We start from the raw sequence: 19,151 nt of genomic DNA, 5'->3' as shown, positions 1-19,151 counted from the left end.
AAGCTGGTCTGTCAGCAGCCTCCCATCTTCACTGTTCTCCAGTTTAGGCAAGATGGGACACTGAATAAAACTGATACATAAATACAAAACACTACCCATGAGCACAGAGGAATTGAAACCATTTTGGTTAAGTTTCTAAGTTATTTCCTTTCTACCCCCACCTCTTTTTTAATATTCAGGGCTTTAAAAAAAAATTTAAACAAGGATAGTTAACTTTTTATTCCCAGTTTTATCCTGGTGTACAAAGCAGTCTGAAACACACTAACAAAGCTCATTTCAGCACTTACTACTCCTTTAGCCACTACAACCAATGTTTACAATATTTACAATATGAAATCCTGACTGATCTTTTTAAAAAACACTTCAGAAACAAAAGGCATTTCTAAGTTGTGTATGTCTGCTATGAGCAAATCAAAAGCCATTAAACTATAAAGTCATAAAAAAAAAATTAAGCTCCCAAATCACATAGCAAATAATTTGTAGATTGAAGCTAGCTAACAGTTAAACATTGCTATCTATCAACAGGATACACCTGTGTAAACAAACAAATCAAAGCCAAATCCCTCCTCCCAACACTTATTTCCACATTCCAACTATTTCATTCCAAAGGTAAACTGAATCTGAGCAGAAAGGAAAAAAACAACTTTATTTTTTGCATGGAAAAAGAACCAATGTCTATAGCTAACATCTAACAAGGAAAATGGTACCATCTTGTACTTTGACTTCAAAATAATAATCCTTCCTCTGGTCCAGATTTGTCCAACCAAATTAAGAACTACATCAGTGCATACTGATGACACAAGATTGCTGAGCTTGGTAGACTCTCTACTTGAGCAATAAGAGCTTCAGACTGACTATAAACCCTGATTTAAAGGATTAAAATAAAATCCCTAGCAATGGCTTTTACTACAAAAAAAAAAAAATCTAGGGAGGAAACAAACTGTTTTATTCTGACCACTTCAAGACGTGCTCAGAGAGAAGGGGAGAAAACAAGCAGTAAACCCCCACATCAACTTTCTCTTATTTCTTCTACCAAACATCCACAGCTACCTTCTTGAAACTCCATGGTTCTCAAATCTTATCCTTTCTTTTACATTACCTGGAAAAAATTAACTATAATTGTTCAGTATTCTCATTCATACCCTGACCTCAGTTTTTTGTTCATTTCGGCTTCTTCCCATTTCACTATTTCTGTTCCTCAACAAAAAAAAAAGTCTAAAAACATGACAGAACATATTATTCCTGGGATGCTGATCCTTCTTGCCACCTCTAAGCCGTTATTTCTTATCATAAAAACAGGGATGCTTCTCACTGCAAAGCTGAATCTTCATTGTGGCTGCACGTGTGTGAACTGTGAGAAGGAGCGCCTTCCAGCTGCTATGTGCCTTGTCTACCACAGACTCAAGGGCACCCCTACCCTGCTAGTACTAAAGTAATACATTCATTTTTATGCACATGAGAACAATGAGGCTGTGCTCTCGATTTTTCACAGGGGTACTCACAAGACTGAAACCTCAGAGATTCAAGAGCTCTTTGAAAACAGTAATTTCAGAACTAAGACAAAATGTGAAGCTTTACCCTCTTCAATCATTTTTCCCCTTCCTGAAAATGATTCAGAAGGATCCATGTCAGAATTGTCAGCTGGTAAAGGTTGCAGGTAGCTATCTGCATAAATACAGTTGATTTCAGAACAAAAGGAAAGGCCTTTGGTTTTTTTGAAGTTTCCAAAAATACCTAATTTTCAGAGAGTTCAGAAATTTTTGCAGTACTCCAAATGCAAGCAGTAGACTCCCTGAAGTGTGACTTCACAGCGAACTTCTATTTAGCTGCTGTCACACTGAAGCCACCAGCCCTTTTTGTGGGTATAAACTCAAACTGCCTCACAAGTCTACCTATTACTCAGTGCATGAGTGTCCAGAAATCCAGCCACAAGGCAAGACCCAAAATGTGGCACACAACCATAGTCTCATACGGGGAACTAAAAGGCCTAGAAATGCACAGCAATGCAGTTAATTGCGATTACTTTTTTAGGACCAGGAAAGTCTTTATCAATATTTTCTGCTTCACAAAGGTCTTGCATGGGAACATGAGGATATTAGGTGGAGGCTATTGTAATGTACAAGGCCAACTAAAATCCGCACTTATTCCTCCAAACCAAGTCAGGCTTAAGAGAGGAGAGTTTACTGCAGACTTCAACTGAAACAGATTCATCAACTCCAACAGCAGGAACCAAGCTCAAAGACCCAGGAGATTTTCCAGCCCCTTGCTCCCAGGATTGCTCTTAGCAACCGCTAGTTTGGAAAAAATCTTCCCCCAGTTTTACTGCTAACCATGGTGTGGACCATCCCCTTGGTCAGTCTGGGTCAGGTGTCCCAGCTGTGTCACCTCCCAAACCTCTGCACAGTCTCTGCCTTATCGCAGGGGGCACAGTGAGAAATGGAGATGGCCTTGATGCTGTGAAAGCACTGCTCAGCAATAGCTGAAATACTGGTGCATTATCAACACTGTTTTGGTCAGATCTAAAGCACAGCACCATATGGGCTCTTGCAAAGAAAATTAACTTGATCCCAGTGAAACCCAGTCCACCAGCAAGTGAGCACAGCAGTAACAGGCTGTATCCTGCAAGACTTAGAAATGCTCAAATGTGGTTTTTTTCTCTTTTTAAGGCTGCACCTCGATGACTGGGTTCAGTTTTGGGCCCCTCACTACAAAAAGGACATTAAATGACTCGAGCGTGTCCAGAGAAGGGCAACGGAGCCGGTGCAGGGTCTGGAGCACAGGTCTGATGGGGAGCGGCTGAGGGAACTGGGGGGGTTTAGTCTGAGGGGAGACCTCGTCACCCTCTACAACTCCCTGAAAGGAGGGTGCAGAGAGGGGGGATGAGTCTCTTGAGCCAAGGAACAAGCGCCAGGACAAGAGGGAATGGCCTCAAGCTGCGCCAGGGCAGGGTCAGACTGGCTCTTAGGAAGGATTTCTTTGCAGAAGGGGTTGTTGGGCGTTGGAATGGGCTGCCCAGGGCAGGGGGGAGTCCCCATCCCTGGAGGGGTTGAAGAGTCGGGTTGACCCAGCGCTGAGGGATCTGGTGGAGTTGGGAACGGTCAGTGTGAGGTTCATGGTTGGACTGGAGGATCTTCAAGGTCTTTTCCAACCGAGGTGATTCTGTGATTCTGTAAAGAACTCCACAAAGGCAGTAGTAGGCAGAAACCTCCCTTGCTATGAATGGCAATGTTGGGCTTAAGGATCTTTAGCTAAGGATTGACTTGGAAGCTTAGCTAGGAAAGGCTTTAAGACATGTCCCATGGCAAGATGGAAGTGCTCCCACAAAACCACACAGAAACCTCTACAGTAAGATGGCTGAGTGGGTGGACAGGTGCTGGTATACTGAAATGAATGTTGTTTTCCTTTCGCATCTGCCTGTTATGCTTTCCCAAACTTCTCCCCTTCACCAAACTAGTGAGTTTTCCATCCCAAAGTAATCACCCTGCCCCTTCTCTGTCCCCAGCTGATTTAGAGATTAATCACATACTGCTGTGTAAAGGTCTGGACCTATTTCCTAAAGCCAAAAGCAATATAACCAGCCTCATATTTCTTTTCCCTTCTAACAAAGAAGAGCATTAAGTGGACTCTGGAAGGATTATCAGAGCTTTCAAACAATAAATACACAGGATGAAAACATTAAAATCAGCAAGACATCTGAAAAGATATTTTTAGTGCAGCTGAGATCCTTATTGCTACTACAAAATTCAAGTGAGCTTTGAGGGATTCACCATGTAACTTTCATCCCTAGGACTGAAACGGGCCCACTACAAACCTGTCCAGAATTCCAGAAAGCTTGTTGCTCTTTTCGGCAGGAGACAGCAGCTACAGAGAAAAGTTAACAATGGGGAAGAAAGAGGCTCCCGTTATCCCACTAGTAACCCTCCATGAGCAAGAATGTTTGTTGAATTAAAGCAAATATATTACACCTACTCCAAAAAATAACACAGTAGGAGGAAGCAGTGATCTCATGTTAATCCTGTCACATAAGAGATTACTTATTTCTAGCAATGAGAAGGCAATTTATCTGGCTTGGTCCAGCTCTAACATGTCTGGCAAAACCATCTGGAGAAAAAAAAAATGAAGTTTAGATACCACTTGTTAGCTCATACAGATGAATAATCCAGGGTTATGACACTTATAACAGCTCTGGTTATCCAGCTGTTTGCTATAACCAAATAATGACTAGCTTTTAGAAAACAACAGGTATTTTATCACATAGGAACCTGTGCACCAACCTGGATCACAAGAAGCTGCACAATGGAAAAAGCCAAGAGACAGACCTTATATTTGTAGACAGTCTCAGCTGAATGCTTAGGGTGACTTACCTCTACGTTAATGTCATTAGTTCTCAAACTGAGTTATGCAGAGCCTTGCCCATCCCACCAGCCACTTCAAACAGGGATGCTGACTGAACAGCCAAACACTGCTCAGCCCAGCAGGGACGCAGAAAATGCTGTTTCCACCTCCCTCAGAGGATTTGCTTGGAAAAACCAACCAAATCTGGAAACATCTGGCATAAATTACATCAGACAGAAGACACTAAAAAAATTATTAGTCACAATCATGTGGCCTATTGAGGTCTTTGCTTGCTCAGCCAGCCAGGTATCTTGGCAAAAGGAACGGGGAGGGGGGGGTGAGATTTCCACTCTCCTGACAAAATGACACTCACTGATCGAAATATTCTAGTACAGACCCAGCCCAGATCTTTGCCATAGCAACAAACACTAAATGTATTACGTAGTTCACTAAGTTTGTTATCTAGGACAATGTGTTCTCTTTACATTTCTGTCTTGGAAGTTTAAAGAAAAAAGATCAATATGCAGCAAACTCTTACCTTCTCCACATCCTCTGTGTCGGTTGTTGTGTACTGCAGAACTTCACTGGTCTCACTGCAAAGAGGAAAGAAACCTGAATTTCTCTGATACACCTGCTCTACTCATCCTCTCCCTCCTCTCCAAAATGAAGCAGAAATGAAGTTAAAAGGCATAAACACAGAACCAGAATCATTACAATTTTTTAGAATGCTTACAGAGCTCTTGCAATAGAATTCCTATTAGAACTGTAAATTGCTTCTTCCCTGGTGGAAAATTGTTTTTAAAGGGCAAGTGGTCTGTAGTATCTACACAGTTTTAGTTGAGAAAAAAAAAAAGTCCCACCTCTGAATTTGTTTCCATTTCACTAATGTGGATATTTGCCCCAATTACAACTGCCCAATCTATTTGAATCCAAGTGAAATTTTCAACCATTCTAACCTAAAACTTCAGTAGACCTTCCTTTTTACAAGTACATTAGTACCTGTGGGTAATTTTTAATTTAATTCATCATTATTTACTAAGACTGAGCTAACCAAAACAATACAAGGCAGACAGCAGGGTCTGTAAGTATAAAAACATTGAAAATGGGTAATAGCTTCCTGTTTACAAGATTGTTTTCTTATTCATAGAGCAGCCTTCACAGAAAAGTCACTTGCAGAGCAGTTCCACAACAGGAGTTCCTGTATGAACATATTTCCCTACTACGTACGCACAGTCGCCCTCAGTAACAGTCGTTCTCAAACCTGCTCCAGCTGCCCTGGAAGACCTTTCCTTTAGCTAACAAAAACTTCAGAGAAAATAAAATGGATGCCCAATGCACACACAGTATGTCAAACAACACACAGCAAAGCTGAAGAGCACAGAGAAGAATTTGCAGACTTTTTGCTTAGCACAACCAATTACAAGTTTAACCAGGATTAAGGCTGGCAATCTAAATTGCTCTAAGTAGTTACATCATCAAAATAACTTATAGCTGCAACAGTCCAAACTAGTTCCTGGTCTACATTAACACTGGTCAGCTCTGGTAAAAAAGTTCATTTATAAAATGCCTTTTATTCCTATGAACCCCCAAACTCTTAGTCAGCCATTCAACTGGTGCTCCTAGTAGGGGAACTACTTCAGGAGTTTGTTCTCAACTTGAGAACAAAGCAGAAAGCCTCACACAACTCTTCAGTCACAGAAAGAAAATAAATGGCCTCCTTGCAAAGGGAGCTGCTGTGACAGTGCAGCACACATACTCACATCCTTTAATATCAACTGCTGGTAATCAAAGGGAGAGGTCAGACCTGACCAGAGACTTACACTGGCAATTGCATTAACAATGCAGATCAAATCACTTGATACTCTGCAGATTATTAGGGCTTTCATTAAGAGAAAACAGCTGCTCAGTGGAAGCAGTACTGGATATGAAAGAACATTAGCAGTCTTAGGGCTTTGGTCCAGGAAAAGAAAAATCGAATGAAAAACAAGGTGTCTGTTTAAAAATCACGAGGTAGTACCTGCCACAGCACCTGGCACTATCAAAAGAAACATTAAAAGACATTCATAAACACGTCAGACTAGAAAGGAAGCACCAATTTTAAGGTAGCCAAATATCCACTAAAAAACACACCACTTCAAGCAGCATCAAATCGCTCCAATTAAACGGAACAACAGAAGTTTTGCTGAGTAACAAACTAGACTATTTTCCTGCTGCATTTCAAGAAAAGCAAGAGAACAATCCCGCAGAAGTTTGAACATGGCAAGTATGCAGGAGTTTGTTCAACAGTCTGTAACAACTATTCAGCCTGTTTGAACCAGATTTTCATCATCCTCAAGAGTTAGGGAATCAAATACTTCTTAGTCTGCCTAGATACTAACAGTCAGGCATGAATATAGTTCACTGCATCACTGTGCAAGCCAGCAAACAAACAGTTAAAGACAGTTGGAGCTTCTGTACATTTATCCAATATACAATTTACATCAGTGAGGTCCAGAGACATATAAAGCTGAAGTTTCACACGTTCATAACTCCCCCACATCAAGGGGACAGGGATGTCCTCCTTCAGACCCAAGCACAAAGATTGATCTGACAAGCTATTGTGAGCCCATCCACTGATGAGGATGCCAACCAGAGGGTGTTTGCTTAACAAGTGTACTGACCATGTACGGACAAAGGGGAAAGAGTTGAAATCACAGCAGGATCAGGTCTAGGATTTAGCCTCACTAAACACCACGATATATTTCTGGGGCTTGATTTGATCCAAAGAACAAGCAGCATTTTTCTCCTCACCAGTACATTCTAAACAGTTCTGCCCTCGGGGCGATGACAGTCCCAAGGTTTCCCACCCTCCGTCTCCATCCTCAGCCCCTGTTTCCTTCCAAGAGCCACATGCTGGCCACTAACCTGAGGGGGATGTGCTGGGAGGCAGCTGACCATACATCAAACCAACAGCTTCTGCCCTGTATGAGTGACAAGCTCAGTATGAAGTTTTTCAGTTCAATTGCTGACAGCGCAATTACACCGATTTACCCTGGGAGATGGAGCGAGAAAGCAGGGGGAAACAAGCAGGCTACAATACACCTGAAGATTTACTTTGACTTAAATAGTCAGCTTCGTGCACACACCAAACCTTGCACAATTAGAGATCGTTTTGATGTAAAGCAGGCCTGGCTCTGTGACCTTTAAGAATTTCCCTTCCAGAAAGCTATTTGTTTATGAGGGACCAAGATTGCTTACGTTCACATGCTTTTAGATTTTTAAGACAGTTTGATTTTTGACAGATCTCTTCTACAAGAATTGGGACAGCTGGCAAACTGTAAAAGTCTACTCATCTCAAGTTTACAGTGCACACATTCTTGCTTCCCAGCTAGAGAAAGACAGAGGAACCCAAATGGAGAGCACCTTTAGACTCTCAGAGCAGGCAGCAGTGCAGTCTTTATTTAACAGCACCAACAAGTCCATCAAATCCTTTTCAAATGTGGAGGGCTGTCAGGTGTATGCCTCATGAGATGGAGAAACAGAAGCAGAAGAGGGAAGAACAAGCCCTTACCTGAAAACCTCTTTCTCCTCTCACTCTCTATCACTATAAAGAGACTAACTAAAGCTGTGACAACTGAAAGGTGGTTTTAGGAGAGAAAAATCCCAAACTTTCCAAAAAGGCCTGGGAAAAGCTTACATTGCATCACATAATCCTCCAGTCACGCAAACACAAACACTGCTATAGCTATAGCATTCTGGACATCACTCCAAGAAAGCACTCCAACCCCTGTTGCAAGCTAACAGAAAGAGAAACAAAGGTGTCGACACCAACCACACAGAGCACTGTCAGAAAAGGGAGACAGAAGTTGTTTTGCAGAACAAACACAGACCAGATTCCTGGCTTTGCTGCTGAAGTGATCTTAACTATGAACAAATTTATGCTTCCCTGTACCTAACCCCATGAGAGCAAAGTTGCAATGCCCCAAGACAGCATCAGATTTGCAACATATTTGCTACACATTGCGGTTGGACTGGATGATCTTAAATGTCTTTTCCAACCTAAATGATTCTATAATATCAAATAGGTCAATTAATGAAATCCAATGAATTTATTATTGTACAACACTTCACCCACTCTGAATCTGTTGAGTTGAAAAACACTGCTTTATAAAGCTCACACCTAAAAAACTTCATTTTCAATCTTCCAACAGTGTAACAGTGACATCAGACTTCTCAGACGCCAGAGGTAACTACGCACAAGTCTACATAGTTATTATGCCATGGATGCAATACCCCATCATTAGGACATAATACTGTACCACACAGCACAAAAAAGATTTCTCACATGACACGGTTTTATTTGCTTATATTAGCAGAGATTTTAGGATTTACACACATTTTTACTCAAAGACTCAGACAAAACTGTTTGGTTTGCTAACCTGATCTCCGGTAAGAAGGTCTTCTTGTAAGCATCCTCAATATTCTGAAGGTACAAAGGAGACACCTTTTTCTCATATGGCTAAAAACAAACAGAAAACAATGTTGTGAAATGATTTTTATTTTTCCCACCAGTGCAGATTCCAGCCTAAGCAGAAGGCACTGTTACACCATCTGTCAAGAGCTCACTCTTGTATTAGCAGCCAGATGTCCAGTGAACCACATAGACATTAATGAAAATTTTAACAATTAAGACATTTGGAATGTTTAGAATTTCTTATGTGGCACTAAATATCTAGAGTACCCCAAGGAAGAAGTCAGTCTGCATTAATCACTGCGTTACCACGTACTATTATGTCCGTTGTTTTAATAATTAGCTGTATGAGTCTTCTGATGCATTAGTGAAACTAGAAAGAAAGGGAAAAGCAGATTCAACAAAAGAATGTAAAAGCAAAATGAACTTTCTTGCAATTTATTTCAGTTACAGCAGTCACTTCGTTTTCACTGAGCTCGCATAAGCTAGAAGCCAACAGTCTCAAAAAGTTTAACTTTCCAAGGACTGATTAATCCTAGCTAACTGCATATTCAAGTTTTATATAAACACCCAGAAAAAAGGAGAATCGTAGAATAGAAGATTGTCCAAGTCTGCCTTTTCAATGACAGGGCCAACGTGCATCCATTTCTCCAGTTTCAGACAAGTGCACGGGCAACCAGCCACTGCAAAAATCTTTCCTTGAGATTTCATGGCTATTCTATCTGCTGTTAAACAGTTCACCACCAGCTGCATCTGCCACACGGTATACTTTAATGCCACATTTGCAAAATGCCATGAATTTGTCTAATCTACCATGTGTTCCTTCAGTTCAATTCTAAAATTAAATTACATTTCCTGCTTGAAACGTTCATCCAAGATGCCCATTATGTTGGGAGGATCTGTGTCTCTGCTAGTTGGGCCCACTGGAGGGCTTTTCTTTTTCCAGTGCCCTGCAACAACAGCACGCTGAATACCAAGCAAACACTGCATCCGCCAAAAATGTGCAATTCCCAAAAATACCATCCCCAAACAAGCAGTAGTGTTCAGCAGTGCCACTGCCCCAAGGAAGTTACAAGTTACAGCAGCAGCAATTTCTGCCAGAAGTTCTCAAAAATGCCACCGACCTTTAATGTTCACAAGGGCAAAGAATTCACAGGTTCCCACGATACATTAAGCAGCTTCTAATTCTGTCGCTGAAGTCATTAAAACAAAAAAGCTATGGTTTTCCTACACAAAAGTATCTTGTTCATTAAAGCGCAGAGGCACGTTCAGTCACAGCCTAAACTGCTGGAGGGCAGAAAGGCAGAGTCACTCCATCAGTAGACTAAGCAATTCAGGCCACACAGCTCACGAAACAGCAAGGGCAGCCTTCCATTCATGGCTCTGGAGTGACTTCCCTTTGGCAACCATCAGTCTCCCTCTTAAATGAGCAGGAAACTGCAAAACAAAACACTGCTAGCTCACCCTAGCACACTAACATACATGCTCCAAGCAGCAGGCGGCACCAAGCATTTTAGATTTTTTTTTTTTTAGTAATAAATCAAAGTTTTCTTTGAATCTATCAGGCTTTCCACAGTTAAATACTTCACTCGACTACAACTTCCCTCAGCCTTTGAACAAGCTACAAGATAAACATCATTTATTCCTCATAATACATCTGAGAACAGTTACAAGCACATGTCCAAATACCACAGGAGCGGAAAGAAAACACCTTATTTAGATTAGTCATTATACAAAAACACTCTACAGCTTTTTCTGATCCAAGACTATTTCAATAGCCCAGTAATCCAATATGCTGATATAATGAGAGAGGTAATTTGAAGACAATGCTACAGAAGTTAATTTTCTTGTGTTTTTAACAGTAGTGTCCATCTAATACCATGACTTCAAAAAAGATATCTTGAAAAGAGAAACTATGCCACCCTCAAAGAAAGGGTTTTGGAAGCCAAAGCTCCCTGGATTTTGTATTTTATGGAATACGTATACAAAAAACAGTTTCAAGTTTAAAGCTGGTGGTTTCTCTGCATTAACACAAAAGCACCAAGCAGTAATCCCGTTAATTTCAGAAAGTTGATTGAACTTGCTCATCACAAGTGACCCACACTAGCATCAACACGGGTCTGAAAAAGCAGTTAACTGGGGAACCCAGAGACAGGGACCACAGCTGCGGCTGCTGGCGCTCAGGAAGTACAGATCATCTTACAATATATTGCAAGAAGCATATTACCAGGATATGAGTGCTGAAAAGGCTGGTTTTTAAGAGCAGGTGAATTTCATAGAACTTCACATTACAGAAATCACAGCATGCTGATGCAGTCACAAAGTTTGTTGGCTTTTTGGTATTTTAAGAGCAAGCGTACCAGAATACCCACACAATCATCACCAACACAGTTCTTATACTTCAGAGGACAAGAAGCTTTTCTGAAGCAGAATTTTGCATCAAACCCCACAGAAATCACACACAAGGGCATGATTACAACAGACATTAATATGTAGTATCAGTAGCAAGAGAGAAAGTTACCTCTCCTTTCTCTTGGATCCTCTTCTGCACCTCCGGGACAGGTACATCTATATAAATGACCAAGTGAGGCGGCAGGAATTCACTAATACTGACCTCTTTCATCTCCTTGTAGTGATCAAGACCTGTATAAAGACAAAACCAAGCATGCTGGAGAGTTAAAGGCAGCCCAGCTGAACACATACACATGTTCCAAATGAGGGTAAGTACAACAGGAACAGCATTAAAATTATAACCTATCAGATAATGAATCTGCAATCATTTATTGAGTGTTTTTTTCCTGCATTTCCTAAACACATTCTATTTGCAAATAAATCACATTCCCCCACCTTTGTATTTGTGGTCTCCTCTTCTTGGCTGGTATAGCAAGTTTAGGGTAGGCTTTTCCTTAAATAGGATTCAGGAAGTTTTTAGAATAAACAGTCTTCCAGAAACAGAAAGTAAAACACAAACTAAGAAGCCTCAAGCACTGAAATGTACAAATCTAACATCAGTTATATCAAAAGGGGGATTTATTTCTGACTTCAGTTTAGAGAAACCTAGTTTTCTCCTCCATTGTTTAGAGAACACCTCAAAAATCACGGAGACACTGTGGCACTCAGGTCACGGGAGGTGACCACTGGCTGGGGCTGCCTTTTGCCACAGCTTCATACACGAAATAAATGGTGCCGTCCTACCACAAAGATGGCAGTGTGGCAAGGTGGAAAAATGGAAAAAAAGTCATATGCTTCAAGAAGACTTTGCAAGAAATACCCCATTTCCCACCATGGGAGGAAACACAAGGATAGGATCAGGCGGGCATTTGCCTTGCCCTCTAATGCATACACAAATCATGCTGGGGTAAAGCAAATATTTTAAGAGGTCACCAACCCGGCTGTGTCCCTTCCTCGCTGGTATTGAAGGCATACTCTGTGCTACTGTTACTCAAGAGCTCTGTGCTCTAAACAAGCAACAGCAGACCTCTCCAAAAACACAACCACCAGACTCCACTTTGGAGGACGGGACTGGAGGATCTCACCTTCCCATACAGAAAAATGTATCCAAGAGGAGTTGATCAGTTTTGTGCAACTGGGTTCTTCTACCACATCAGTCAATAACCTAAAGCATTTCTGGGGTAATAGCTGCTGATTAGGAAGCCACGCAGGTTCAGGGTAAGCATCTATTCAACATTTAAGTAGCATGAATAGCACAGGCTCCATTTAACCTAGCTCAAGCACAAGTTTTCCTCAGTAAGACTCAGCAGCTTAGCCAGAAATGCGGTGCCAGGCTTTCAAATTCTAATGGATTGTGAAAAATTTAAAGCCTACTGTGCTGCAGCAGTCAGTGGTACCTCTAATTGAGATCACAGAATCATTCAGGTTGGAAAAGACCCTTGGGATCATCGAGTCCAACCATCAGCCTGACTCTACAAAGTCCTCCCCTACACCACATCCCCCAACAGCTCATCCAAACGACCCTTAAACACATCCAGGGATGGTGACTCTACCCCCTCCCTGGGCAGCCTATTCCACTCTCTGACCACTCTTTCTGGGAAACATTTTTTCTTAATGTCCAGTCTGAACCTCCCCTGTTGCAGTTTAAAGCCATTCCCTCTTGTTCTGTCGCTAATTACCTGTGAGAAGAGACCAGCACCCCTCTACAATGTCCTTTCAGGTAGTTGCTGAGAGTGATGAGGTCTCCCCTCAGCCTTCTCCTCCTCAAATATTTTTGCTGTTTGAGATGTTTGCTTTTTGAGGATTTCAGTACAATCCATTATCTGCTGTTGGAATTTTATATTAACTATAAATGGTGGATTGCTGGGCTTTGCTTGCCTCTCCAATGCAAAGCAGTAGACACAGGTCATTACAACCAGCTCTCCATTCAGCAAGAAGTTGCAACTTACAGTGGATGTTATAAAAAATACACCCCTCCTAAACCTAAGCCAAATCAAGAAAACAGCAGAAACATGAGGCAGTCAGGAAAACAATTACCTTCACCGTGAAGTAGCCAAAATGCCAGATTTCCTAAGAACAGGCAGAAACAAGAATTCAGTAGCAATATATTTAGGGGTCAGCTGATGACTGGGATTTCCAGCTATTTTCTCCAGACTTTCAAACTTTTGTGCAGCTATAAGTTTGCATGTTTTGGCTGCAGCTGGTCTCCTAACATGTGCCACATCACTGCTCCATTCTCAGCCAAGGGACGGAGACTGCACGAGCCTGCCCGCAAGGCACAGCAGCACCGTGCTGCTCAGGAGCTCGGTGCCCACAACCCTGAACCACCACATCGCTGAGGCTGGAAGGAACATCTACAGAGCAGCTGATTCTACCTCCCTGCTCAGAGCAAGGTCAACTACAGCAGGTGGCTCAGGACTGCGTCCCACAGGGTTACAAGTATCTCCAGGATGGAGATCCCACAGCCTCCCCAGGCAATCTGCTCCAAGGTTTGACTACTTTCACAGCAGAAACTTTTTTTTTAATAAATGGAACTTCTTGTATTTCAATTTGTGCCCTTCACCTTTTGTCCTCTCACTCGGTGTCACTGAGAAAAGACTGGCTCCACCCAGTACTCCTCCCCATCAAGTATTTATACACATAAACACCATCAGGTATTTATACACATCCCCCTGAGCCTTCTTCTCTCCAGGCCAAGAAAATCCCAGCTCTCTCAGCCCTTCCTCATGCATTGGATGCTCTAATTTTAGTGACCTTCATGGCCCTTTGCCAGACTCACTCCAGTAAGTTCTCATCTTTTTTTCAACTGGTAGCCCAGAACTGGGCATAATACTCAGGATCTGGCAGTCACCATCCTTGACTTGCTGACAACACTCCTCTTCATGCAACATCCTGGTGGCATCTTTTGATTCAAGGGCACATTGCTGGCTCACATTCAACTCGGTGTCCGTCAGGACCCCCAGGTCCTCTTCTGCATAACTTTCTCAACAGTTGGCTCCCAGCACATACGAGCACCTGCAGTTATTCCTTCCCAGCTGCAGGACTCTGCATTTCCTTTTGTAGAACTTCATGAGGTTACCATCCAACCATTTCTCCAGCCTGCCCAGGTTCCTCTGAATAGCACCAAAAACATATGGTGTGTCAGCCACTCCCCTCCCAATTTTGCATCACCTGCAAGTCTGCTGTGGCTGCACTCTGTCCTGTCATCCATCTTTTAAACCTAGTTTAAACCTGGTTCGGCCCCAGTGTCCTCCCCCTGGGATACAGTATTAGTTATTGGTCTCCAGCTGGACTTTGCACAGCTGATCACAACCTTTGAGCCCAGCAGTTCAGTCACTGCTTTCAATCCACTGCCCACATATCTAATCCATACTTCACCAGTTTGCCAATGAGGGGCTGACGAGACACAGCACTGAAAGCCCTTCTTAAGATAAATAATAGCCATTGCTCTCCACTAGCCTTCTATGAGATGCTGATTATCAGGTGTTTATGCATGATTTCCTTTTCATAAAACAATGATGACCGTTATCCATCACCTTCACATCTTCATATGTTTGGAAATGGCTTCTAGGACGATCTGCTCTATCACCTTCCTGCAGATCAAGCTGAGGCTGACTGGCATGTAGCTCCCTGGATCTTCCTCCTTGCCTTTCTTGAAGACAAGGATAACATTTGCATTCTTTGAGATTCAAAAGGGAGCTGGCAATTTAAGGCAAGTAGGTCAAATCCTGCTGACCCACTATTTACCTCCCATCTCATGCTGCAAGATCATGGTCTGCCTGAAGGACCTCTAGTCTTCATCAGAATGCTCACCCACGTTTACAGGAGTCTCTGGCTGACAGGACACAAGCAATACACCTTCTTTAACATATAAGCAGAACCAAAGCCTTGAAGAAAAACTGGATGTCTCATGGCTTGAGGTTGGTCCTCGAGGCATGGTACAGCAAGGTGCTAAGCACCTTATGAACAACTCTGAATATTTAAAGGAGTCCATTTTCCAAGCAGGCATTTTTGTTTCTTTTTTAAAAAACAGACTACCACACTTCCAACAGATTACGGCAAAATAACTTCCTTTTGCATGCAAGTAACTTACATCGCTTGTGGATATAGCCTTGTTTAAACATTGCATCCAGAAACACGAAGTCACTGTAGGGAGAGCGCTCCATCACCACACCTTGTCCTGCAATTGAAAGTAGGTTCCAGTCAGCAAGGCTCAAAGAGACTGCTGGCAGCAACATTTAAAATTAAAGACAGCACCGCTCAATTTAATGCTCTCACTGGTCAATTTTCTGAATGCTTTTCCAAGAAATTTTAAATAAAAGAGCAAGGTTTTGGCTCGCACAAACATACTGGGTATGTATGCTGGCCATGCCTGTCTCACCCATATATTCTCCTACTGTGCCTGTAGTACTAAGTACTACTATATTTAAGGAGCACATTTATATATGTGTCTGAAACTTTCTGGCATTCAGATCTTTTAATCTTTTCTGGAAAATGCTTATTGAAGCACAAGCAACAAGTAAATCAGCGCTGGTATAGGAAATCTTTTCTCACTGGAAGACATTCAAATTATAACAATACCACCACAAAACAGTATTTGATGAAATCAAAAAGAATGAACAACAGACACCATCACGAACTAAATCTAGGGAGAGTTTTAAAGAAGCTGTACAACTCACAGCTATCTGGGTATGTTTAAAATGTCTTTTTGAAAATAATCATCAAGGATTGCCAAATTAAAACTAATGAAGTTGGTAACTGGTACATATTTTCCTTGCTAGAAACGATACAAGATACTGTTCTAACAGAAAATCTGCAAGGTAGTTTTCTAAATGGGCTGTTAAACTATACTAAGGGGGAAAAAGTATCAAAAGCTTAACAATAAAAGAGCCTTTCACTTTAAAATGCAGATACTAGCAAAGCACTTCAAAACAGCTTACTCACAACTTACACTCAGAAGTCAATGTAGAAACGAAATTTATTTACTTTGAACTCTAACCTGTGGCCAGCAGATGCTCCAAGGCATCAGCATACTGTAAAACACGATTACCAAACAGCCAAGCTTGCAGTCGATAAGAGTGTCCATCAGGGCATTTTGGATCATTGTAAAACCTCTCTAGGTTACAGAAACCATTAAATTTTTCAGGCAGCAGCGTTCCGTCTCCTGTGATCCTGTCTAGGTAATGGATGTCTGCTTCTGGGAAATATTTCATTCCTGACAAAAAAGAAACCCATAACAGAACACCAATCAAAATAATTAGTTTTGTTCAATTACAGTACACATCTATTCAGCTCATTTAAATATACAGCTGTACTTTAAACAACTCTTGAAAACAGCACAAAATCCTTTGGTCAATCACATCACAGAGGGCAGACAAACCCTACTCTGAAGTATTGTCACCTTTCACCTCTCCCGCGAGAGCTGAGCTATCGTTCTAAGCAGAATCTTTTTGCCACCAATCTTCTAATCACCTTGACGTACTGTGTAAAGCCATGCAGAAAATCCTACCTCTCAATATGCTCAGTGACTCTGCCAGAGCTAGGAGCTCAGTGAGCAAACTGACTTCATTAGAACTGAAATTTCATTCACAACAAATCACACCTACACATATATCCCACAGATCTGACAAACATCCCGTCCCCCTCTCAAGCTTCAGCAACATTTTATTCTCCCCTTATCTATAAGCCCTCCACGTTAACTGTAGCATTGCCTAACTAATAATTTGCTAGTCAAGAATTGCTGGTTTGGTGAACTAACTTTCTTTACACAGAAACACAATTACACTGTTAAATTCTATTAACTATTAGAGAAAAAGGTAAAGTAAGAGGTACCTAGTTTTTCTGCTATTTGCTGTGCAAGCTTGCCCTTTCCAGAAGACAAGTTTCCCTCCACTGTAAAGATTTTGCTGTATTCAGTTAACTTTTTTGTAGTTCTCTCTCCCAACATATAAGCCAGCCAACCATATTGCAAATTCTGCTCAGGGCTGATATGAATTCTTGCCTGAAAGAAAACACAACAACATTAGTATGTTTTAGTTTTCTTAGGTGAACTAGGCATGTTCAAAGTGCAGCTTTTTTAAACCTTCTGCACATGCAGGATTATACACACTGGCACATCTAATACATGGAATTTTCATACGGTAAAGTTAGCACTGCCATTTCAGCTTAGCAGATGAAGCAGTATTTAGGCTGAGAAGCTGTTTATGAAGTGCAAGGCTGAGAAGATAGAAAACAAGAAACAATCTTCAGTGTGTTTAAAGCTTGAAGCGGGACTGCTTCGACAGAACTCTGCTCCGAATCTACACAATGACTGGAGCTTCCCAGACTTCCTGAAGGCCACAGACATATGATGCGCCCTGCACTCCCAAGGGAGATCCCAGAGTAGGCTTTTGCTTGCATTTTTCTTTGCTTGTTGTTAGGTAGATACTAACATTAAACCCTCTCCCAGTCTCTCAGGAGAGTTACAGCTTCATTCCCGCACAACACAGTTCCTGGACAAAGGTGGAAAGAAATATCCACCTGGCCTATAAATCTGAAGGCACTACCTTACTGAGCCCTGCTCTACAAAGCCACCCAGAGACCCTGGTAAAAACTGAGTAAGCCTTATTTTGAGCAGTGTAGTGACCTCACTTACACACGTGAGACTATTTCATATTCTTCTGCTTGCACCACCAAAGATCACATTCACAAGCTGAAGGTCATGACGGAGTCATCACACTCTGACCTCAGCTATTTATTTGTGCATCTACCTTAAATCTCACCTCCTCTCCTAAGACCCTGCAGCAGTCGCCCACCGGGAACGTCCCCTCCGAAGGGGCAGCCCCCCGCCGCAGGGCCGTCCCCAACGCTCCCCGGAGACACAGCCCCCCCTCCCAGCACAGGAACGCTGCTGGAAGCCAGCAGAGACCAGCTGGGGGGCATAGCCCCGCTCCTAACGGGTGGAGAAGGCGGCGCAAGGGGCCAGGCTAACCTCCCCTCCCGCCACCGCCAGCCCCGCGGGGAGGCCGGAGCGGCCCGGGCACCCCAAGGTGAGCTCGCCCGGCCGCGCTCAGGAGCGGCCGCCGCAGCCAGGGGAACCGCGGCTGGGCGCAGGGACCTCCCCGTTCCCCGGCCCCGCTCACCGCCGGCACGACGGCGCTCCGCAGGCGGCCTCGAGCGGCGGCGGCCGCGGCCGGGCCCAGCTTGGCCACCCACAAGGACATGGCGGAGACGCAGCCGGCCCCGCCGCGACGGAACCGGGCGGGCGCAGAGAGATGACGTCACGGCAGGGGGAGCAAAGCCCGCGCGGGCTCGCTCTGGGCGTGCAGATCGCCCCGCCCCCTGCCCTCAGCCACGCCCCCTCCGCCTTCGGCCACGCCCCCGGCGCGCCGCGCCGGCGCTGCCTGCAGCAGACAGGCGGGCAGCAAGCAGGCAGCAGGCAGCGGGAGCGCCTTCCCTCGCCGACGGGCATGCAGTGGGGTGGGAGCGCCAGGGGCGACAGAGGGAGCCTTGCTCTTTCTCTGGCGCTAAGTTTGCCCTGGGCGAGTCCCGGTACAGGCAGAGCCGGCAGGGGGACAGGCAGCACCAGGAGTAAAGAGCCATGCCGGCCTGTCCGTGCGCTGTGCCTGGCAAACCTTGGCTTCCTTGCGCCTAGAAAGTCACTTCCTTGGCAAATGTTCTTCCCTCAGCAAGTCCCGAGGTGCTGGGAGGAGACCTGGTGGTGGGACAACGACAACACCGCGCCCGTGTCACCAACAGTGGCTCCTCAGGCGTTGACCCCTCTGGGAAGTGTGGGAAAAGCAAAACAACGAAAAAACTGCAAAACACACATTTCCTTAACACATGGTGCCCAGAACAAACACAGGACGGGATGGAGACCCAGTGACTTGTGTTGCCACGGTACCAACGAGGAATGTGAAGCGAGGTGGAGGCCGCG

At 43.5% G+C, this 19,151-nt stretch overlaps 1 protein-coding gene across 1 annotated transcript in view; it reads right to left on the bottom strand.

Moving 5' to 3' along the window:
- The window catches only part of NDUFA10 (NADH:ubiquinone oxidoreductase subunit A10), a 44,177-nt gene extending 25,690 nt beyond the window's left edge, over window positions 1-18,487 (bottom strand). Inside the window, exons 1-7 of the mRNA XM_074872452.1 lie at window positions 18,358-18,487; window positions 17,069-17,237; window positions 16,236-16,451; window positions 15,330-15,416; window positions 11,307-11,428; window positions 8,754-8,833; window positions 4,874-4,928 (exon numbers count right to left, since the gene is read on the bottom strand). Coding sequence (XP_074728553.1) covers window positions 4,874-4,928; window positions 8,754-8,833; window positions 11,307-11,428; window positions 15,330-15,416; window positions 16,236-16,451; window positions 17,069-17,237; window positions 18,358-18,438 — 810 coding nt within the window. The 5' untranslated portion in view covers window positions 18,439-18,487. The remainder of the gene's footprint in view (window positions 1-4,873; window positions 4,929-8,753; window positions 8,834-11,306; window positions 11,429-15,329; window positions 15,417-16,235; window positions 16,452-17,068; window positions 17,238-18,357) is intronic.
- Between the last annotated feature and the right edge of the window lie 664 nt (window positions 18,488-19,151).

The sequence above is a fragment of the Strix uralensis genome, chromosome 6, assembly GCF_047716275.1.
Source record: "Strix uralensis isolate ZFMK-TIS-50842 chromosome 6, bStrUra1, whole genome shotgun sequence".
Classification (NCBI taxonomy): Eukaryota; Metazoa; Chordata; class Aves; order Strigiformes; family Strigidae; genus Strix; species Strix uralensis.
Note: the sequence above shows the minus strand (reverse complement) of the source record. Positions and strands in the feature narration are given on the sequence as shown.